Source organism: Stegostoma tigrinum, chromosome 32 (assembly GCF_030684315.1).
Source record: "Stegostoma tigrinum isolate sSteTig4 chromosome 32, sSteTig4.hap1, whole genome shotgun sequence".
NCBI lineage: Eukaryota > Metazoa > Chordata > Chondrichthyes > Orectolobiformes > Stegostomatidae > Stegostoma > Stegostoma tigrinum.
The window spans coordinates 7,007,872-7,031,306 of NC_081385.1; the positions used below are offsets into that span (position 1 = coordinate 7,007,872).

The following is a 23,435-nucleotide window of genomic DNA, read 5'->3' on the forward strand; positions in this document are numbered from 1 at the left end:
CTGCTGTAAATAATTCCACAGATTTACTAACCGATTCAAATGAAAAGGATTTTCTTTCCTATCTTAAATGAATGATCTTTACGTTGCAACTATGCCCTATGGCCTTAAACTCTACCGCAGGGGCAAGCAATCTCTCCACATCTTCCCTATAAAGTTTTAATTAGCTGTCTTAACATTGCCTTATGTGGCTCTATGCCAAATTTCAGCAAGTAATGTCTCAGTGAAGCACCTTGGGACGTTTACAACATTGAAGGTGCTACATAAGTATGTTTCGGTGACAGATGATTGCTCGCTGAGAGTCTCTTTGAATTAACTTCTGCTGGATACCTTGAGTACTCTGGGTCAGAAGTTCAGTTCTGTGCTCTCTTGTCTGAGAAATTAAGTTTGTAGACTATACACCTATATGTGGAGGTCTTTAAGTGATCGTTTGCACAATTTGTTGAAGAGCAAGGTGGTTTTCTGGTCCCTTGGCCAACATTCCTCCTCCTGTCAAAACCAGCAAAACACAGTCATTAGGCCTAGACGTGTTGGCATGATGTTTGTTTTCAGGTGCCACTTCCTGTATCAGATGTTTCATAGCTGACTTTAATATTGACAAAGTGTCAGGACAAACCACCATCATTTGAAAGGGCGTTCCTGCGAAGTGTATTTTCCAGGGAATACATTCAATAGGATTTCCTGCTTGTAAGTACATCAGAACTGGGAGCAGGAATGTGCAGTTCAGCCTCTCGAGCCTGCTGCATCATTCAGTACGATCACGGTCAAACCTGTACATCACCTCCACTTCTGCATTTCATGCAATGTTTCCCCTGAAGTTGAAAAATCTTTCAATCTCAGCCTTAAACAGATTCTGAACCATGCCAGGCCTCTGGGATGTAAGAATTCAGTGTCTGTGGGGAGAGGTTTCTCCACACCAGAGTCCTCGATGGTTTGGCCAAGAACCAAATACAGTTGTTTCCTTTTATTATTAAAATTTGGCTTAATAATTTGTTCTATCCGACCTACAGATGACACAGATGCTGAAACTGGGCATATTTTGGAAGCCGTCCACAGCCTTCCCCCTGAACTCAGGCAGTTTGTTTGTGAAGACAACCAGCACTTTATGCAGGAACTTGAGGAGTGGAATGAGGAGCAGGTCCGAAAGATTCCACAGAAGGAGCTAGTCCCCGCAGCAGAGGTACAGGAGGCTGTGGTCCCGCTTACAGAAGGTAATCAAGGCAAACTTTTCACAGTGCAGGTCATGAACAGCATTCAGTCCTGGGCACCACACTTTAGGATGGATGTCAAGGCCTTGGGAGAATGCACGTGGGATTTAGAATAGAATGGAATAGCAACTTCTTGTCGCTTGTATTTATGAAAATACAGTGGGATGTGTATAAGTCACCACAATTTGGCACCATTTTAATTGCCGAAATTATAAAATAAAAATTGGGACAAAGTTAGGGCAGAAGTCATCTTTTGTCCCCTCCATGGCTCTTGGGTTTCTAAAGTGGCTGTGGGTCACTGGCAAAGCTTCTCCTTAGAATGCCAAAGGAAACATTTCCAGACCGGGCCCAGCAAACTGAAGGCACTGCGTCGCCACCGTAGCAAGGAGGGACAGACAGGACCCACTAAGTGACCAACAATGAAATCATCACTCAAGCCCTCAACAGTTCAGTCACTGTCTGAAGTTGCCATGATCACGATGAACAAACTGAAACCACCGGAGCTGCCGCCAGGAGGAACGGACCAGACCCACCAAAGGTGAAGCCTTCAATAAAGCTACGGCCACGATGGCCACAAGGAATGGACATCAGGATCCACCGTGCTGCCTCCACCAGAGCAGACCCACACAACCGCCTCTGTCCACCGCAGCCACAGAAAAGAGGAAAAAAAGGTGAACTTTGATACAAAAAAGTGAAGAAACCAAACAAAAAAAAAGATAAAGAAGGCGGCAGCCGACCAGTGAACAAGAGTGTGTTGGGCGCAGAGGACAAACACTTCCTACCCTGCCACTGCTGTTATACTGAACCAAGAGAATGGTACCAGGGTGATTGGTTGCATTTTTGTACAGCTTAGTAAAGTTGGTTTATTCTCTTTAGGATTAATAGAGTTGATTCAAATTACATTGTGTATTGAAGGGGTATATAGTGAGAAAGTGTTTTCACTGTCAAGAGAATCACTAAAGAACAAATACATTTAAGCAAGAGTGCTTGGAAACTGAGAGACACTCTTAAGGTTTTAGAAGCTACACTGATGATGTTACCCAGCAGGGTAATGAAACATCTGCGGAACAACAAACCAGCTCAGCGAGCCAACCAACCAAAACTGAGAGCCAGATTGTTTATCAAAATATAAACTTGCAACAGATTTGAATACCCCCTGCATATGCTACCATTATTACCTGTCAGAATGAAGATGATCGGGTAATTTCCCCATCAGACTCCCCTTTTAACTGAAGATGAGCTTCTGCCACATACCTGTGGCATTGCTAAGACCGTGTGCCACAATCACTACTGTCTCAGTTCATCTGAAACTTTATTCCTGCTTTAGTTGTCCCTGGACTCCACTGTGACCACTCATCCCCTCATACCTCCTGACCTACATTGGTTTACAGTCAAGTTCAGTCTTGATCATACCCTTGTTTTTAAATCTCTCCATCACCTTGCCCATACCTCTCCATCCTCTTCCTATCCGACGCTTCTCTGAGATATCTATGCTCATTGAATTCTGGACTCTTTAGCACGACCTACTTCCATTTGCCATTGATGGGGATTCCATTCACCATTGATGGAGATGTGGGACCTCAATCGCTCCCTTGCCCTTTTCACCTCTACCTCAGGAAAATCAGTGACGAGAAAAGAACTGAAGACATACGGAGATCTCGGAAGGTTATAGGGCTGCGTAGGTTACCAGCAAGGAGCACAGATCAAAACAATTCCCTTTGGAATGTAAAATGCTGAGGTTCTGTATATCTTACAACTTTCGAATAAGGTCAGGTTTGTACTTCGTACAATTGCATGTTAAATTCTTGTCTTTTCAGTTGCTGATAAACCTATTTCGTAGTCTAACACTTGATGTTTTGTTTTATATACCTGTAATCTTATGACTATGAAGAATTGGAAATTGCTGCCTTCCTGTGTGTTAAAAATGATAATTCTCCCAATTTTGATTTTGTTCTGCATCCTACAGAACAGACTGTGGCCTGTCAGCAGAATACATGCTCTGCTTCAGCCAAGCATGCTGTTTTGGTGAAGGAACAGACTGCCCAGGCGATTGAAAAAGCTGCTACCTCTTATGAGAATGCAGGAGCAGAAGCTGCTTTGCAGGAGGTGAGAGAGACTGAGCTGCTGTTTCCTTTGTCATCTGTCCCACCTTAAAGGTTTTAATGGAAAAGTAAATACCAGTGCAAATTAAACAGATTTGGTATGAGCATGGTGACAGGTCAGTGCCTTTAGCTTTGAGTTTTTCTCCCCATGACCTGATTTGACTAGCTCCATATTCCACCTTTGGTTAGCAAAAATGTGACAAAGTCAGATTTAAAATGAACATTCAATTCAGCATGAATTGCCAGTTGAGATCCAAATCTCTACCACTTTTCTTGAATAAAATATTGTCTTAATTCAACTCCTGAAGTATTTGGCAGTAATTTTTTTACTCCCTCTGCCCTCAGTTGGGATCTTCTTTCTGTCAACTCCTCTGTACCCTGCAACATTTGATCAAATCCTACTTTAACCTTTCAAATTCCAGGTGGACCCTCTCTATGTTGTGTAATCTCTCTGTTTAATTTGAGCTTTGAAGACCTGTTATCATCCTCCTAAATCTAACCGTATGGCAATGGGGAAAGGACAGGAAAGTGAATGTGAGGACTGTCACATCAACTATGTTCCTAATAAATGGCAGAGCATGCTCGACGGGCCAAATGGCCTCCTCCTGCTTCAATTCCTTATGGTAGACCCATCAATTAGATCAGGTTCCCTTTATTATTCCAGTACCCTTTTGGATAAGAGAAAATATATACTTGACCATTCTGATTGCATTTTGTCCAAATTATATTGACTTTCATTGACTTGTGTTCGTGGATATCCTAGTCTCAATGTTTGGTGCAAACCAGTGGCGAGTTTCGCGCAGTAGGCGAAGGCAAGTGAGATTGAGGAGGTAGGACCTCTATGGCTGTCTCAGCTGATGTGGGAACTGAACCCATGCTGATAGTGTCACGCTGCATCACAAACCAACTGCCCAGCCGGCTGAACTAATCAGCCCCCAGTCAATCCTCCAGCTACTCCTTGGTTGCCCCTCTTTCCCCCCCCCCCCCCCCCCCCCCCGCCAAAAAGAGATTTTCGCAGTTTTCCAGCTCTGATCAAAAAACCAAAATACTGACATTTTGGCATTTATTTTTGTGGGATGTCACTTTTTTTGCAAAATTCTTTATGCTGTTGCAATATCGAGCATCTCTCCATTTGTCGTGCGGTCTGTGGGTGGAATTTTTAGAATATGTCTCAGAACCCACATTTCATTCTCATGTTGATAATATGCTGATTTTTATTGTTTAAAAAATGATTTCATTGAGACTGGGATATCCATGATCACTCTGTGTTGCAATGGCCTGCTCCATCCCTCCTTTGGCAAAGTTTTTAAGTTGAAGATTTTTCTGTTGGTTCCTGTGGTGGAGGAGTGCAGCAAAGATTCTATTGGATGATTTCTCCCAGTCTACTCTCTGACATTCTTCCCCAAACTAGAAACTGATTAATTTCCTGCTTCTCCCCTGGCTATTTTTGGGATCTTGCTTTGTACAAAAATGACTGCAATGCAATTGTATAAGAGTCTCTGCTGTAATCATTTTGTTTAAATATTCATTGATGGAATGCGGGGATCATTGCCTGAGCCAGAATTTATTGCGCATCTCTAATTGTTCAGATGGCAGTTAAGAGTCAACCGTGTTGCTGTTGGTCTGGAGTCACATGTAGACCAGACCAGATATAGATGGCAGCTTCATTTCCTAAAGAGGATCAGTGAATGAAATGGGTTTTTCCTAACAATTGACAAAAGATTCATGGACATGATTAGATTTTCAAATCAAGATTTTTATTGAATTCAGTGCCCACCACTTGCCGTGGTGGGATTTGAACCTAGGTCCCCAGAACATTAAAAACCAAAAGGAGTTCTGAGAAAGGGCCACTGGACCCGAAACGTTAACTCTGATTTTTGTTCTTCAACGATGCTGCCAGATCTGCTGAGCTTTTCCAGCAGTTTTGTTTTTGTACCAGAACATTAACCTGTGTCTCTGGATTAATGTGATAATGCCACTAGGCCATCGCCTCCACATGAAAGATTGTGACTGTGTTTTGAAGTAATTTGATCAGCCGCTGCCCGGCAAAACAAAGTCTGCACAGTCAGAGATACTGTCTATCAGATAAGAGGGTTTGGTATTTGAGGAAAACTTCCAACATCACATAGAACTGCTGGAAGTGGAACAGAAGCCTCTCCTGGTACCCCAATTGGGATTGAAAGATGGGGACTAGGGATGAGGTAGGTGCCATCAAGTCACTACCTTGGTGCACAGAGATAGTGAAGTGCTGCGTGTACATAATGAAGATGTTTATTGTAATGATAGCAACAGTGTACAAGTTAACATTGATAGACATTTTTACTAAGACCTTTGGGGGACGTGCAGATGCTCTACGAGATCCTTAGATAGTTCTGTCTTTCTCCCCCAAAATCCTTCTGATGCCATCAGATTGGATGGAACTTTATGTCATCTTCAGCATTAACCCTTGCAGAATCATTACCTTGTACAAGAGCACCATAATCCATCACTACCCTGTCCTGGCATCCACTATTCCTGACTGAACTATACAGTGGAGCCATCATATTTGTGTCTAATGAAAGCAAAATACTGTGGTTCCTGGAGACCTGATATTGGTTGATTAACTTGTATTCTTTAAATAGTTGCAATGTGTTTTGATTTCAAAATAGTCATGAGTATAATTACATAACAAAAAACAGTGCTGGAGAAACTCAGCAGGTCTGGCAGCATCTGTAGAGAGCGAAACAGAGTCAATGTTGCAAATCCAATGACCAGAAGTGGTGTTTGGAAGACGAGTCATATTGGATTCAAAACATTAGCTCTCTTTTTCTCTTTGCAGATGCTACTGGATTTCAGCAGCACTTTCTGTTTTTATATAAGCGGCTAATGGAGACCCTACCTGACATCCACATAAGTTGTGAATTATTTTTTGTTTATTTGGTCAACTCCACCATTTATTGCCCACCGTTAATGCCCTTGGAGAAACTTTGGTGTTCCACTACCATTAACTGTTGAAATGTGCATGTGTTGCAGCTTTTGGTACATTTCACTGGCCTGCTCAGCCATTACTGAGGGCAGCGTTAATTAAGAGTCAGCTACATTGTGGGTTAGGAATGACATATTGGAGTTACGCAACTTGAAGACAGCAGATTTCCTCCTCTAAACGTTTACTAATTTGATAAATTTTTGCAAACTTCCTGGTCACTATTATTTCATTGTATTAATTAAAATTAAGTTCCTAAACTGCTGTAGTAGGATTCTCTGCAGATGCCAGATCAAACCTCTCGATCTCTGTGTGCTGTAACATGACTCCTGCACTGTTGTACAGAAATGTGATGCCCTTTCTGCTGCTCAAGGTGGTGTGCTTGGATGTGGGCAGAAATATTAGCAAGTGCATTCTGTCCTGCTTTACCTGACAATCATTCTTACCTGCTTGTATCATCTTTTCTTTTTCCTCATTTCTTTCCCCACGCCTCTCCCTGTCTGCTTTCCTTTATGCTGTTCCTCCAATTCTGGCCAAGCTAGTCAAATACACAGCAGGAAACCAAGGAAACAGGAGGGAAGTCAGAGCCCAAGCCTGAGCCTGAGTCCGAGCCTGAACCTGAGTCCAAGCCCAAGTCTGAGACTGAGACTGAGGCTGAGGCTGAACCAGAGCCAGAACCTGAACCAGAGCCAGAAGAAGAGCCAGCCAGAGAGCAAGAATGTCCTGAAAGCACTGGTACCCAGATCTCCGAGGTGGAGATCCCTAATGTTGGAAAGGTTATGGTTCGACATGATGCTGATGGCTACAATGAGGAGGTACCAAGTCAACAGGAGATCTTATAAATGGCGTTAACCATTCTTTGCTCAAGGCAATCAGCGCAGTACATCTGTGGTGCGTTTCTGAAGGGTGTAGATTAAAGTCTTGGGGGAAAAAAAAATCCACTTAATGTTAGCACCAGTTCGAACGTGTTGTACCTTTGCCCCAGTGCACACCCTGTGCTGTGTAGATCAGCCTTGAATGAAACCAGAGTAAGATTCTCTCTCTGTCAGGTGTCGTAGAGTCATAGAGCATGGAAGTGGACCCTTCAGTCCAACCAGTCCATACCGAATATATTCCCAAACTGAACTAATCCCATTTGCCTTCTCCTGGTCCATATCCCTACAAACATTTTCTATTCATCTATCTATCCAAATATCTTTTAAACATTGTAATTGTACCACTTCCTCAGGACGTTAATTCTACATTTGAACCACCCTATATGTAAAACATTATCACTTCATTATGTGTTCAGGAAGCCTTGTTCTAGATCCCAGCTGGGGTTAGATTGGAGCTGTAGTCCTAGTGTGGTGAGACAGAATAATATTGTTCCTGCAGTCAGGTGATACAAATGTGGCAGTATGAAAGCTTAAAAGTGCCAAATCCATGTTTTAAAAGTTAAACAAATGTTTTTTTAGGGCTCCTGCAAACGTTGAAAAATAGCCTTAATGAACTTCCATCTGTTTTAGTTTTTAATAATATTCTGTTTACTTCAGTGGAAAATGTTCACAGATTGTCCCAGCGCCTGTGTCTCTCGGTGTGCCGTGCACTGCTGAAGAACATTCCTCTATAGCTGGATGGGTGCAGCTCCAACAGGACTCACAACGAAGCTTGACACCATGTTGGACAAAGCAGTCCACTTGACCGGCACCCCAGCCACCACCTTCAGCATCCACTCCCTTTGCCACTACACAGTGGCAGCAGTATGTATCATGTACAAGGTGCAACTGCAGCAACTCAGTATGGCTCCTTTGCTTGTCAAACCTGCAAACTCCTCCATCCAGATGGACAAGGGCAGCAGATGGGAATACCACCATCTGCACTTCCCCTCTAAGTCACACACCATCTTGACTTAGAAGTGTAACGCTGTTCCTTCACTTTTGTTGAGTCAAAATCCTGGAACTCCGTCCCTAACAAAGCTCTACTGACATTGCATGGCGGCTGTTTGAGAAGCCAGCTCAAGGATAGTTAGAGATGGGCAATATGTGTTAGGTGAACCAGCAACTGCCAACATTCTCTGTCAGCCACACGTGTGCGGCCACCTCGAGGTGATCAATGTTGGCTTGGCAACCATGGAATTTAGTCACCCACATGAACAGACCTCAGAGGTCTGTGCTGCTGGAAAGAAAATTTTATGGAACACTGGCGATAACCACAACGCATGAATGAATTATATAAAAGAAACTGTAACATTACTGCTCCATAGTTCATCTCTTGGGAAGTGTTGAGACTAGTTTAGGTTTGCTTGCTATCCAATGCCCCCTTCGCTTCCCAACCCAACCCCTACTTAGGAATGGGCATTACATCAAAAAGGTCCACATTCTGCAAAAAAAATGCACAGTTTCCTCAGTATGCTTCCATGATAGTTCTAATTAATTAATGTTTACCCACTCTGTCACTGTCTACGCTGTACTGCTGTGTAAACTTCATATCATCACAGTGTGAGACCCATCCATTTAAACCCATTCTCCACCACCCTTCCCTGCACTATTGTACCTTTTTTCTTTCTGAAATAGATATGCATGCCCTGGTAAAGGTACCTCAGAGTTTTTCATCCACCAGTGTTTCTGCCAATGGCCCAGGGAATCTTCTCAAAACTATTGGCACATTCCCTGAAATATTGTGTAAATAATGTCAATAGTTTTGTTTGGCACAGAAAGAAATGCATTTCCAAAGCAACAATCTGGGAATATATGGAATCATTAATTACGAATCTAGATGGATAAAATGTTTGTAGGACGTGGATCCAGGGATAGTCCATGCAGCCTTGAAATAGTGAGAAATGGCTGGCTGTAGATCTCTTCATTGTTCCTCGTTTTTCTGTGTCAATTTCTATCCTACTTTCAAAGTAACCACCTCCCTCACCTTTAAACCCTTCATCTAATTCTCAATCCCTTATGGATTACAAATTTTCCTAACCCTATCAGAAGTCCCCAGTTAGAAAACCATAATCCTGTTCAAACTACAGACAAATTCTTAGTGTGAGGTTGCTTTGCTGACACCCATGTGTTCTTGCAGTTCATTAAGGATTTTGTAATGTAAGACTTGCATCTTGCATTTGTCTCTGGTTTGATGATCTTTCTCGATGTTTTTCCTCCTTCTGCCCTCTTGTGGCAGGAATTGTTAAGTCCGGCAATGCAAGGCATCATTCTGGCTATTGCCAAGTCCAGACAAGTCTATGATCGGGATGGTGCTGAGGCAGGGCTAATAAAGGTATATACTGTTAAGTACTTTGCTAGTCTTGCGCTTTGCTGTGAATGCAGTTTTGTAGATGTGTACTGAGCTGAATTTCTGCCTGGGTTGTGCACATTTTCTGTGGATTTAATGTCTTCTGTTATATTTAATTTCCTAAACCCTTCACAAGCTCCTTGCATTGGAACAGTGTTTCTTACTCAATCTTACATTGCAGAAGTAACTCTTGATATTAGGTTACACTTAATTAGATCCACTCTCTTTCCCTGGTGTCCTAAAAATATATCTCCCTTCGGGTATTTCTCACTGTTTTGAAGGGTACTTGTCTGGTAGCATGTGCAAACACTGACTTGATAATTAGTGCTCATTGGGACATAGGAAGAAGAATAGGCCATTTGGCGAATCTCACCTATTCCAACATTCAATAACTTTGTGCTGTTCTTGGATATTGTGTCAACTGCACTTTCCAGTCAGCCCCTGCAAAGCTTGGACTATTGGGTAGAAAGCTAGCTGATTCCTGTCCCTCTTCCTGGCCCTAGTGATGTACTTTTTTGCCACTCACATTGTAGCTGCACTCTTTTTTTAAAAAAAAAAGCACAAAAGGAAAATGCTAAGGCTTGACCTGAAACTCTAGGAACAAGGGTAAAAATTATTGAAAATGTACAGCAGATTATCAGTGACTGAATAGCCATTAGGGAATAACATAGAATTTTATTTTGATTCCAGATTCCTAACATTTGTACTTTTTAAAAAAAATTCTCTTTACTCCTACTTTGCTGACTAACATAGTTGTGACCAACAGTGAATTTAACAAGTTATTCAGTGGGAAGTTGTACCTTCATAGTTCCAAACTGTCTCATCAAACCAAGTCTCAGTAGGACAAGTGACCAGAAGTTTGGCCAAAGTGGAGGTTTAAAAGAAGATGTTAAAAGGAGGGGAAGTGGAGAGGTTTGGGCTGTGTGTGGGTGAGGTGATTTGGGGGTGGGGGGTGGAGGGTGGTGGCAGTGCAGACATCTGATGGTGCAGCTTCTCTCAGTCGAACAATTAATATTAGATATGCTCAAGAAGCCAGCATGGATATTTCTGTAGTTTGTGGGGGTGACAGAGCTTCTAGAGAAAGAGAGCGGATGAGGCAATGAAGGAATTTGAAAGCAAGGAAGACTATTTTACAATCAAAGCTTCTCATGACCAGCAGTCAGTATGGGCCAGCAGGCATGGGTGATGGGTGAACAAGGCTTGGTGGGAACTGGGATATAGGAGACGGAGTTTAGCCAAAACTCCTGGAACAAGAATAGAAATTGTTGAAAATGCACAGCAGATTATTAACGACTAAAAAGACACTTTGAGGAAGCTCAGAATTTTGTTTTTTTTCACATTTCCAATGTTTATGCTTTGGTCAGGAATGTGGAAATAAAAATAATGTGGATCAATTTTACACTGCATGCAGTAAATTTAACAAGTTACTCCATGGGAAATCACACCTTTATTCTTGTCTGGTGTTACTGTTGACTGGTATAGTATACACACTGTTAAGCCTTAAAAATTAAGGTGATAAATTAAATAAAAATTAGCAGACCAAAGAGCCAAGGACTACCTAGATGTCTGGGACCTGGAAGTTTAGTTCTTGAATGGATTCTAAACACAAATTATAAGTTTTTAATTTGATTGATTATCCTCATTGAATATGGTTCCCCTGGAGACTGTGATATGGTGTATGTAGGGAGGTGGTGAGGGAAGAAGACTAGTTCAGCAACATTGATGAGAAGAGAGTTAAATTTTACATGTGCGTCCAAACCTAGTGGGCTTCATGTCCACTAGAATGGAGAAAAATAAATAAATGATTAAATCTGATGACTGCAGGAATAAAAGAAAGTCCTGGATGGAGATGCTCAGCTGGTCTGGCAGCATCTGTGGAGACAAAAACTGTTACCATAGAATATTATTCTTCTTCAGAAGGTCTCAAAAAAAGTTGCACAGTAATTTGCTTTTATCCAATAACAGTTGTGCTGTCTGCTTCTAAATGTGCATGATAATCACATTAACCCACTTTTCACCCTGACTGTACTTAATTGTTTGTGCAATCATTGATAAAGTAATTGATAATTTAGATGGAATTTGAAAATTAGACAAAAGTGTTGGGGTTTTGGTATTTTCCCTCTAGCTGTCACTTGAGTGAAGTAAGTACTACATTAAATCTTTTCTGGAGCATAGAGAAAGTGTATAGGGCACCTAAATATTAAACATGTATTCTGATCCACAAAAGGTAAGGCAAATCTAGTGGGTAGTAGCTATCTCTAAAGATATCATTTTATTACACATTTTTTGACATTGATCCATCAGCTCTCATTGCAGTGACTCTCAATGGCTTTACTTACAATGTTGGCTATTTGTGAACTTATAACTAAAAAGCTTTTGCATGTTAGAAGTTTGAATGAAAAATGAGATGTCACTGAAATCAAGAACTGTGGTGTCAAATACGAGGCTTGACTTGTTGGGCCACTGGTCAAAAGAGAAAACACAGTTATGTCCCTCAACATTCTGTGAAGCAAGAATGTAAGATTTGGGAGCAGGAGTACATCATAGGGACCTTTGAGCCACCAGCTCTGCCAGTCAATATAATTATGGCTGATTTCCCTCAATTCAGCTTCCCATGCCCTTTGATTTGCAGAGGAACCAAATTTGTACCTTTAAATATACTCATTGATGGAAACTCTCCGTGATCAGGAATTCTAAAAGGTTACAGCTCTTTGATACTGTGCACCCCAGTCGTGAATGATTAATCCCACATTGTTGCATCCCTGACCAATGGACAACAACCGCTCACTTTCTGCCCTATCAAGCTCCTTCAGAATCTTCAGTCTTTCGATGTCTCTCATTTTCCTGAAGTTCAGAGAATATAGGCCCAATTTATTCAGCCTCTTCATAGGACAGCTCTCTTGCCACAGAAACCAATATTTGGACCCTTTGCTATACCACCTCCAATATGAGTGTCTGTTCCTTAACTAAGCTAATGTTGTGGATAGAGTTGCTTGATCAGAGACAGTGTAGGGATACTTCTAATCCCTCTTTGACTTGATCAGTACTAGAAAGAAGGTATATTATTTGTTGCACACCAGTTCTGATCTCTGCCCATCTTACAAAGATCATGCCTCTAACCCATTGTCTGTTTTCAGTTTTCACTTCGTAAGTTTTTGCTGGTTTTCTTTCAGACTCCGAGTTATGATTTGGTGCTGAGTTGCATGTTTTTGATCTCTCCTTTCCCCACCCTACTGCATCACCATCCCTAGGCATTCCATGAAGAGTACTCACGGCTGTTTGACTTGGCCAAGGACAAGCCAACACCTCAGAATGATCCTCGGCTCCAGCACGTTCTTGTTTACTTCTTTCAGAACAAAGCTAACAAGCGGGTGATTGAGCGGACACTCCTGGAGCAGTTTGCAGATAAAAACCTCAGCTACGATGAAAGGTGGAGATCAATTTAACCCTGTGCATGTTGAACTGCTACTTTCAATCTCTGGTTTCCAGCCTTCATAGATCAACACCAACAGCATATATTTAACTGCACCTTCAACAAAATGAAGCAGAAGTGTTTATAAAGCAAAGTATGATGTGGAAACAAAATCATCAAAAGACAAATCAATGCATAATGGTTTCTAATAATAGCAGTATGGATGTTGGAATGGGGGTGTTTTCCAAGTTTGTTTGCAGGCTGTTTCAGACCAGACTTGCAAATCACATCAGGGCTGAGCTTGTACAATGTATGTTCTTAGGTAGAGTTTTACTTGAATTCAGATTCATCTTGGGATTTAAGCAGCTTTTAGATCAAAACTGGAGGATTGTGGTAAGGCAAAAATTACTAATTCTAGTGCTATACGAGTGGACATGTGCAGTTGGTTTGGGTAAAACTGAGTGAGGATGTACACTAAGGCTCTAGAATTTTAAAAAGGGCCCAACCTTTTCAATATTTCCTGCTTCCAGCATAATTCATATTGTTGCTCCTTTGCCGGACAACATTATGCTGTGAAGTCCTACGACCCTCTGGGAACTTTGTGAACATTACAGCACTTGAACTATAAGCAACTGACAGTGACATGAGATTTTGTTCTGTCAGGATTGCCAGGCTCCAAAGCCTAAGGTGAAAGGACACAGAGTTTGGCCCATGGATCCATGTGGCTAAAATGTATTTAATAATCTGTGGATTCTCATATTGCTTCAATATGTAACCCATTGTCTTCTGTTCAACTCCTAGGTCCATAAGTATAATGAAGGTGGCACAGGCAAAGCTGAAGCTCATTGGACCCTCTGATATGGACATGCAGGAGTACAAGGTGTGATTGTACGAGCCAGTTGTGTCCGTTTCTTTTTAATTCACTCATGGGATATGGGTCACTGGTTGCCCAGTGTTATTGCCCGTCCCTAGTTGCCCTTGAGAAGGCGGTGGTGAGCTGCCTTCTTGAACCACTGCAATCTATGTGCTGTAGGTAGATCCACAATGCAGAGCTTTATTTGTGCTCCTTAAGCAGGTCATAGATGTGGAGCATTGCTGCAAATGCATAGAGTCTAACAGGGACGCCAGTTTTTCCACTTTTACTGTAACGTTCCTACTGTGTTTTCCGCTTTTTGTTTCTTGGTCATATTTTATTTTTGCCAGTTATGAAACCCACTTTCAACCTTCGCTGAGAATTCTTCCCACGCTGCATTTGGATTTAAATGGAATCCAGTTAATAGCATACTGGCCTTATAAACCTGCTGGCAAGCACGGTGAATGAGAACTGATGCCATTGATTGTGGTAGCTACTATGGCCAAGATTACTAGCTGTTGGGAACTTCTTACACATATTTCAGTAATTAATTCAAGGATATGTTCCTGGTTACATTTACAGGAATGGCACGAGGACTACAGTTTGTTCCGGAAGGTTTCTGTCTACCTCCTAACTGGACTGGAGTGCTATCAGAATGGCAAGTACGTATTGAATGCTTGTAAATCAGGATGGAGCTCCGTTGGAATGCTTGGAGAGTCAACGGAGTATTCTAGTCCTTTTGGTTTAAATGTGCCTCACTTCCCCACCTTACGAATAGGTCTCAATGGAGGATGTACGGTTGAGGTTTCATGGAAAAGGCATTGCATGTTGATGGCAATTGGATTGATGGGTTGAACGATCTTCTGTGGTCTTTGTCATTCACTTTTCGTAACCATGATAGAATCAACCTTCTAATGACATGCTGAACTAACATTTTGTACATGCTTCCAGATGCCGTGAATCTTTGACTTACTTGGTCCATGCATACCACAGCAACTTGAAACTGCTGAAGAATGGAAAGAACAGAGGAATTGATGAGACGCTAATTGCATATTACAGAAGAAAGTGCCTTTTGGTCAGTGACATGGATAAGATTTGATTCTCTTATTGCAAACTTTAAAAATTGAGTAACAGATAACATTTAAAAGACCAAAGACTGATTAATGTTTCAGGTGTAGTCTTTAGATCTGAAACACTATCCGAAAGGTAGACAATTGTTATTCTCCAGCTAACAGACCATCTCTCTATTTCTTTGGTTTTCAGTTTTATTTCAGATTTCCAGCAGTTGCAGTATTAATTATTTTTATCTCTTTCTGCTGCGATCATTCTCTGTGGTTGTAGGGCTGCTGCAAGAGACCCTGTGCTCTTTACGCTTCTCAGTACATTCACAACTTATACATTTACAAGGTCTATCTCCCATTCCTTAATTGGACACCAGAAAACTCTTACCAAGAGCATGTGCTACCACACTAATTGCAGGTTTAATGTGGATGCCATTATTAATGTGTAAGTCATCCAGTGTCTTGTGACAAGGAACTGATCCTTTTTTTGGGCAGGACAAACAAGTCAAGAAGATACGGGATGAATGGCAGGAGCTTGAGAAGCATTGAGGATCAAAGAGACCTCGCTATCCATGTACACTGGTCCCTTAAGGTGCATGGATAAAGTAATTAAGATATTTGCTATTATTAGCTGAGGCATAGAGTTTAACAGCAGGAATTAAGACCATAAGACATAGGAGTGGAAGTAAAGCCATTCGGCCCATCAAGTCCACTCCGCCATTTAAATCACGGCTGATGGGCATTTCAACTCCACTTCCCTGCACTCCCCCCATAGCCCTTGATTCTTTTTGAGATCAAGAATTTGTCGATCTCTGCCTTGAAGGCATCCAACGTCCCGGCCTCTACTGCACTCTGCGGCAATGAATTCCACAAGCCCACCACTCTTTGGCTGAAGAAATGTCGTCTCATTTCAGTTTTAAATTTACCCCCTCTAATTTTAAGGCTGTGCCCACGGGTCCTAGTCTCCCCGCCTAATGGAAACAACTTCCTAGCGTCCACCCCTTCTAAACCATACATTATCTTGTAAGTTTCTATTAGATCTCTCCTCAACCTTCTAAACTCTAATGAGTACAATCCCAGGATCCTTAGCCGTTCATCATACATTAAACCTACCATTCCAGGGATCATCCGTGTGAACCTCCGCTGGACACGCTCCAGGGCTAGTATGTCCTTCCTGAGGGGTGGGGCCCAATTAAGAGCAGGATGCTGGAATTGTTTTTAAAAAAAATAAAACGTTTGGTTAGGCCACAGTTAGAGTAATGCATGCAGTTCACATTACAGGAGGGATGTGATTGCAATGGGGAGGGTGCAGAGAAAGTTTGCCAAGATATTGCCTTTAGTTGTGAAGAAGCATTGGATGGACTGGGGTTGTTTCCCCTGGAGGAGAGATAACTGTGATGGGACATGATTGAAAAGTATAGAATTGCATAGGGTAGACAGGAAGGAATTTTTCCCTTGGTGGAGGGATTAATGACCAGGGACATAGATTTATGGTAACGGATGGGGGTTTGGAAGGAATGAGAGAAAAAGATTTTTTTCACCCAGACGGTAGTGGGAATCTGGAACTCACTACCGATAGCAGTGTTGAGGCAGAAATCATAATATTAGAGAAGTATTTAGATGTGCACTTGAAATGCCAGAACATATAAGACAACAAGCCAGGTATTGGAAAATGGGATTAGAATAGTTAGGTGGCTGTTTTGACGAGCATAGATTTGAACGGCTCAAGGGCCTTTCCTGTGCTGCAGACCTTCTGATTCTATGAGGCAACACATGTTGCTACAGTGTCCCACCATTAGCCTACAGCTCACCGTCAAACCACCAATCCCCCACCACCCCCCAACCCCTGGCCTGTGACCCCCACTTTAGCTTCAAGATATTACTGCATTAGCACTTTGATTACCTCGCCACAGATAGTTAGGACAGATACTAATCCATGTCAGGACCTTTTTAGTGATTAGATTTAAATTCCTGCAACACCACTCTCCATTGCTGCAGGTAGTAAAATGTTGGGAAATTTTAAATGTAAACTGTTTTAATTGCTTTCTTGTGTTTATTTTCTGTCTGTCTTTTGTCTCCTTCTCAAACACTTGCTTGTGTCTTGTTATTTCTCCTGTATTTGATATGCATCAAACTACTCAAATTCTCTCTGTGTCACTCTTCTGCTTCTGTCAATTGTTAATTAGAACCGCAGCAGAAAAAAGTTAGAGTTTAGTTAGAATTGGAATCAATTGAGAATTTTTGTACTGGTATTTTCAAGTTATGCCAATAATTGGCAGTCCCAGTAAATCCTAAGAATGATCAGAATGTGAAAACTCAAATGGTTGATCCGATAATTCAATAAGAAACTAGACAAGTATTGAAAGAAAAGGGAATAGAAAAGTACGCTGAAAAAATGAGATAGAATTGGAGGAGACTTCTGTAGTATAGAGAGGACTGGAAAAACTAATTGGTTGAATGGTTTCTACGCTGTTTATAGGTGTAAAGGTGCCATAATATGCATAGAATAATGTGTTACCTTTCAGCACAGGGGTATGCAATTCAGCTCTCAATTCATGCATTACAAATTTTATGCTTTACACAAAGCCGCCTCCTACCCTGCTTTGTCAGCAGAGGCTTCTACTCCTTTCAGTTCTGAAGAAGAATCATACCAGACTCAAAATGGCTAACTGTTTCTCTCTCCACAGATGCTGTTTCTCCAGCATTCGGAGTTTGCTTCTGTTCCGTTCTCCAGAATGTACTTACCTAAGTTCCCCTGGAAATTTTCATTGCTTTACACTTGAATTTGTCTAGCAAGTTGCACATTCTAACCAGTCTCTAGATTTTAAAATCTAAACTTCTCCTGAACTCCCCTGATGGTCTCTAAGTCAGAAGGAGGTAAAAGTGGGTAACTATAGTCTGATTAGTCTAACATCTATTTTTGGAATCAATTATTAATAAATAATAGAGGAATATTTTGAAAATCATATCCTAAGCAAAAGCAGTCAGCATGGTTTCATAATTGGGAAATCACGTCTGACTAATTTTTCGGAGATATTCAAGGAAGTCTCAAGCAGAGTGGATAGAGAGGAACCAGTGGATGCATTTTATATAGACTTCCAGAAGAAGTTCATCAAGGTACCTCACAAAAGGTCCAGTCATAAGATAGGAGCCTACGGTGTTGGAGGCAGCGTACTGGCATGGATAGAAAATTGGCTCAGGTACGAGAGAGTGAGTGGAGTTACAAGGTTCTTTTTCAACCTGTACACACTTGGGTTATACAGGGATCAGTGCTGGGACTGCGACTGTTTACAATATATATTAGTGACTCAGAGGAAGGAAGCAAATTTGTAGATAACATAAAAATAGGTGAGAAGGCAAGTTATGATAGGGAACAGTTTACAAAGAGATACTGATGGGCTAGGTAAGTGGAAAATGGAGTATAATATAAGAAAAGCTTTGACCTTTACTTTGGAAGGAAAAACAAAAAAAAATTAATTGAGAAAATTTGCAGAAAGCTGTAGCACAAAGGGACTTAGAGGGTTTGTCACAAAACACGGAAGGCTAGCACTCAAGTGCAGCGGATAATCAGGAAGGCTAATGGAATATTGGCCTTTATTTTGAAGGGTGGAGTGAGAGAGTAGGGAATTCTTACTGCAACGAGGAATTGGCAAGACCATATCTGGGGTACTGTGTGCAGTTTTGGTCCCCTTATTTAAGGACAGATGTCATTTCATTGGAGGCAGTTCAGAAAAGGTTTGCAGGGATGATTTCTGGTGTGCAGGGGTATTCATTAAAGCAAAGGTTAAATAGGTTGGGACTCTACTCACTGGAGTTTAGAAGAATGGGAGGTGATCTTGTGGAAATATAAAGGATTCTTAAGGGGCTTGATAGAATAAATGCTGAAAGGATGTTTCCCCTTATGTGTGAGAGGCACAATCTCAGAATAAGGGGGATGCCAATCTAAGACTGAGATGAAGAGGAATTTCTTCCTCTCTGAGGGTTGAGAGTCTTTGGAACTCATGCCCACAGAGAGCTGTGGGGCAGAGTCCTTGTGCATATTTAAGGCTGAGATAGATAGATTGTTGACCAGTTGGGGAATCAAGGGTTATGGGGGAGAAAACAGCAAAGTGGATTTGAGGAATGATCTTATTACATGGTGGAGCATTTTGGGGACCAAATAGCCTACTTGTGTTATTTCATAGTTTATTCTTGCCTGCCAGGGCAAACACACTTCCTCAGTCTACTACATAAAACCCTTTTACAATAATGACTTCACATTGCCTTTTAGCTTTTCTCCTGAGCCCCAGACTGTTTGGTCGATCCTGATAGTTCTCAGTGTATTCATGAGTGTCACAGGAAGTCAGTGATCCCACAGGAAAAGTTTCTGTACAGACGTTTCACTGTGAACATTATTAGTAAACCCATCTCTCCTGACTTATCTTGCTATGGAGTTTGACAGCTTGGAAGCTGGTGTTTTTCCTGCTCTGCCTGCCAAGTAAAGATCAGTGATAATAACAACTATCAGCAGCGGTGAGAAACCAGGGGAAAGCAAATTGCGAGATATTGAAGACCTAAGCATGTCATGTAATGAATCACATCATTGTTATAGGCATTGAAAGATGCTGTACAGCTTATCATGCCTGATTTGGATGAACATTTCATTTAATGATGTTCTTTTGCCTTCTCTCCACGATGTTGTATCTTATCCCTTTTCAAATAGTTGTCTAAAACCCTTCTGAATGTCTCGATTGAGCCTACACTGTGGTGGCGCATTCCAGATCCGAACCCCTCAATGTTAGAAAAATATTTTCCTCAAATCACTTCTGTTTCTGATAATTACTTTAAATCTGAGCCCTCTCATTCTCAATCCTACGAGTGAGAACATTTTTTCCCAAAAACTCTGAGCAAATTTCTTATGATTTTGAATAGTACTCCCAGATTTCCTCCTCTTCTTCAAGGTTAACAATCCCAACTTTCCTAATTTATTGAAACATAGATAATGGGAGCAGGAGTAGGCCATTTAGCCCTCCAAACCAGCTCTACTATTCATTCTGCTCATGGCCAAGCATCCAACTCAATAGCTTGTTCTCGTTTTTCCATCATATCCTTTGACACCTTCAGCCACAAGTGCTATATCCAACTCCTTCTTGAAATCATGTAATGTTTTAGCCTCAACTGCTTTCTATGTTAATGAATTCCATAGGCTTACCACTCTCCTGGTTTAAGAAATTTGTTATCATCTCAGTCCTAAATTGTTTCCCCTATATCCTTCGGCTGTGGTCTCTGGTTCTGGTCTCCCCTGTTGCTGGGAACATCTTCCTGCATCTACCCTGTCCTGTCGTTTTCAAATTTTATAGTTTTCCAGGAGATACCCCTCATTCTTCTGAACTCCAGTGAATATGATCCTTAGTAGTTCAACTTCTCATGTGTCAGCCCTGCCATTCCAGGAATCAGTCTGGTAAAACAGTAATGTACTCCCTCCATAGTCAGACATCCTTCCTCACATAAGGGGACCAAAGCTACACACAGTACTCCAGGGTGTTGCTGGGCATGGATGTTTTGACTCTTAAAGGAAGGCTGGATAGGCTGGGACTTTTTTCACTGGAGCATAGGAGGTTGAGAGCTGACCTTTAGAGAGGTTTATAAAATTATAAAGAGTATAGATAGGGTTAATGATAGTTGTCTTTCCCCAAGCGTGAGGGATTTCAAGACTCGGGGTGGGGGGAGGGTAAATTTTTAAGATAAGAGGAGAAAGATTTAAAAAATACATGTGGGGAAAATCTTTTACATGGAGGGTGATTTGCATGTGGAATGAACTTCCTGAGGAAGTGGTGGATGTAGGTACAGTTACTATGTTCAAAAGACACTTCGATAAGTACATGAATAGGAAAGGTTTGGAGGGATATGGGCCAGGTGCAGACATGTGGGGCCAGTTTAGTTTTGAATTATGGTCGGCATGGACTGCTTGGACCGAAAGATCCATTTCTGTGCTGTATGACTCTGTGGTCTCATCCAAGGCCCTGTACAATTGCAGGAAAAAATGAGTGTCTTACACTGTAATGTGTGCATTCCTTTCATGAATACTGTACTGACTTGCATATCTCATTGATGGTTACAGGAACTGAATGCCTGTGCAGCTGATTTGTTTGAAAGTGGTGATGAAAATAATGTAACAGAAGGGTTGAGCATAATGAATGACCTGGTCATTCCTTGCATGCATCTGATAGTCACCAATGAGCTTTCCAAAGAAGACCTGGCTGCAGTGGAGATGATGAGAAACCACTGGTGTTCCTACCTTGGTGAAGACATGGATTGTAAGTATTTTACTCGCCACCCTGCCATTAGAAGCAGATTCTACCAGTCAATCCTCAAAGACTCCTAATAATCTTAGAAATCCACCCCCCCCCCCCCCCGCCCCACCCAGCCCCCAACCTCCGTTCTGGTCAAAATCGCATTTTTTCCAACATCTTGCTCGATGCTGGTATCTTAGGAAACAATAAAACTGTTCTTCTTATAAGCTGAGGTCAATCCTGCATTCAGTAGATTTGGTGTTCTTGTGGTACCGTGGTAGAGGCCCTACCTGTGAGCCAGGAGGCCTCAGTTTAAGTCTCACCTGCTCCAGAAGTGTGTAATCATGTCGCTGAACAAGTTGATGAGAAAATATATTTCCAGCCTTCTTGTCGTAGCTGCTGTTGTGACACAAAGTTGTTAGTCTTTCAATATGAAAATCTCATATTCCCATTGGGCTGCTTCCTCAGTAGACAGAGTCATCTGGTGGTGAGTTTAACCTAAGGGTCACCATGTCACAAACAAACTTGAGAAGGTTGGGCTGTGATGGTATCCTCAGCTGGTATAGGAATCAAACCCACACTGTTGATGTCACTCTACATTGCAAACCAGCCACCTGGTCAACCAAACTAACCAACCTTTCAACAATAACGTTATTGTCATTTGGATCTAAGCAGTTTTATTCAGCAAACTTTGTATGGAATAATAGGCACATTGATTGTATTTATTGCCCATCCCTAATTGCCCAGAGGGTAGTTAAGAGTCAACTACATTGCTGTGGGTCTGGAGTCGCATGTAGGCCAGACTAGGTAAGGATGGCAGTTCCCTTCCCTAAAGGACATTTGTGAACCTGATGGGTTTTTCTGACAATCAACAATGGATTCATGATCATGATTAAGTTCTTAATTCTTGAGATTTATTGAATTTAAATTCCAGCAATATTTGTCTGGACAAACATTCATCCTTCAGCTAAACTCTCTGCCAAAATCACCAGCCATCCTTCTTGTTCACGCAAAATTTACTTATTTGCCTGGAGTTTTGTTGCACTTGGATTGTTCTGGTGACATTCTAAGAGTGTGTTCCGTTAAGGCAGACTGCTCTTCATGCCTGAAGTTGCACTAAAATTCAAATTTCTTTCACAGCCCGACTACAGGAGAAACTCACTGAATTCCTCCCAAGGCTTTTGGACTGTTCTGCTGAGATTCGAATCCTAAGAGAACCACCCAAGATTCGGCCAAATTCACCCCATGACCTGTGTAACAGGTTTGCTGCAGTCATGGAGTCAATTCACAGCACATCACCTGTTACAGTCAAATAGTTACACCACTACATAAAGACACCAAAATGTAATTTTAAACACTGGACCCATTGAATTGTATAATCGGTGTGTACCAAAGCCCTTCACAAGCACTGATCCTGCAATTAATTGTCGATCATTGTTATGTGTTACATCAGGACGGGTAATGGTTCTATGAAATGCAGTGTGCCTTCATTTTCATGTGACTTTTTATTTTGTATTTGTTGTGCAATAAAAGCGTCTTCTGTTTTATTTCCCAGCAGTGTGCTTGTATATTTTTGGAAATTCATATGTATGTGCAATTTTTTTTGTTGTTTTAACAGAAATGTCATAACATTTTTATACCCACACAAACCACAACAAGAGAATAGAGGAAAGTTGTGAATGGGACTCCGCCATTCAGTCACTTGAATGGTTCCACTTGCAGAGCAGGCTCGACAGAACAAATGGCCTACCTCTGCTTCTATATCTTCTGGTCACTCTATGACGTGGAAGCCCGTAACAAGATCCTTAAATACTACCTCTCACCTGGCTCCCAGGCAGCAGGTCAAAGGTCTTGTGAAGTAAATAAATAATTCAGTATTTAAAGACTCCCATTTAATCAGCCGGCCAGTGACTAGCTCTTCAGAGCATGCTTTGAAATCTTTCCATAAATCCTTGCACTTAACATTCTCTTGTTCTTATGTTTCTTTTTATCAGCCAGTATTTGCTTAAGGATTGCAGTTGATTGATTTCACAAGACCAGTGTTTCCTAAAGTTAATGAAGCAGGTATTCTCATCGATGTTGTCAAATGTCACCTGTAGATTCATTCCTACAACATGCCAACCACCTCCCCTGACCCTTCTCTCCTGCATTCTTCGTGCCCTACCATGCTCCCGATCATCTACACTCTGCGAATTTACTCTACACAAATTGTGATTGTGCTGTGAGCTGTTTTTCCCCTGAAGCTACAGAATTCACTTCTTAAACCTCTCTCTCTCTCTCTCCACTTCCACCCCTCCAATCTCT

General features: G+C 41.6%; 1 protein-coding gene across 9 annotated transcripts in view; it reads left to right on the plus strand.

Moving 5' to 3' along the window:
• The window catches only part of usp28 (ubiquitin specific peptidase 28), an 88,454-nt gene extending 65,776 nt beyond the window's left edge, over positions 1 to 22,678 (plus strand). For 3 of the 9 annotated variants that reach the window (XM_048561987.2, XM_048561988.2, XM_048561993.2), the window contains 10 exons: positions 1,008 to 1,208; positions 3,172 to 3,311; positions 6,812 to 7,084; positions 9,423 to 9,518; positions 12,785 to 12,963; positions 13,747 to 13,825; positions 14,381 to 14,460; positions 14,750 to 14,873; positions 20,960 to 21,155; positions 22,272 to 22,678. In XM_048561987.2, coding sequence (XP_048417944.1) covers positions 1,008 to 1,208; positions 3,172 to 3,311; positions 6,812 to 7,084; positions 9,423 to 9,518; positions 12,785 to 12,963; positions 13,747 to 13,825; positions 14,381 to 14,460; positions 14,750 to 14,873; positions 20,960 to 21,155; positions 22,272 to 22,447 — 1,544 coding nt within the window. In that variant the 3' untranslated portion in view covers positions 22,448 to 22,678. Of the gene's footprint in view, positions 1 to 1,007; positions 1,209 to 3,171; positions 3,312 to 6,811; positions 7,161 to 9,422; positions 9,519 to 12,784; positions 12,964 to 13,746; positions 13,826 to 14,380; positions 14,461 to 14,749; positions 14,874 to 15,354; positions 15,654 to 20,959; positions 21,156 to 22,271 lie in introns of those variants that run through there. The other 6 variants (XM_059639079.1, XM_048561989.2, XM_048561990.2 and 3 more) reach the window with 6 other exon arrangements.
• Positions 22,679 to 23,435: the final 757 nt, after the last annotated feature.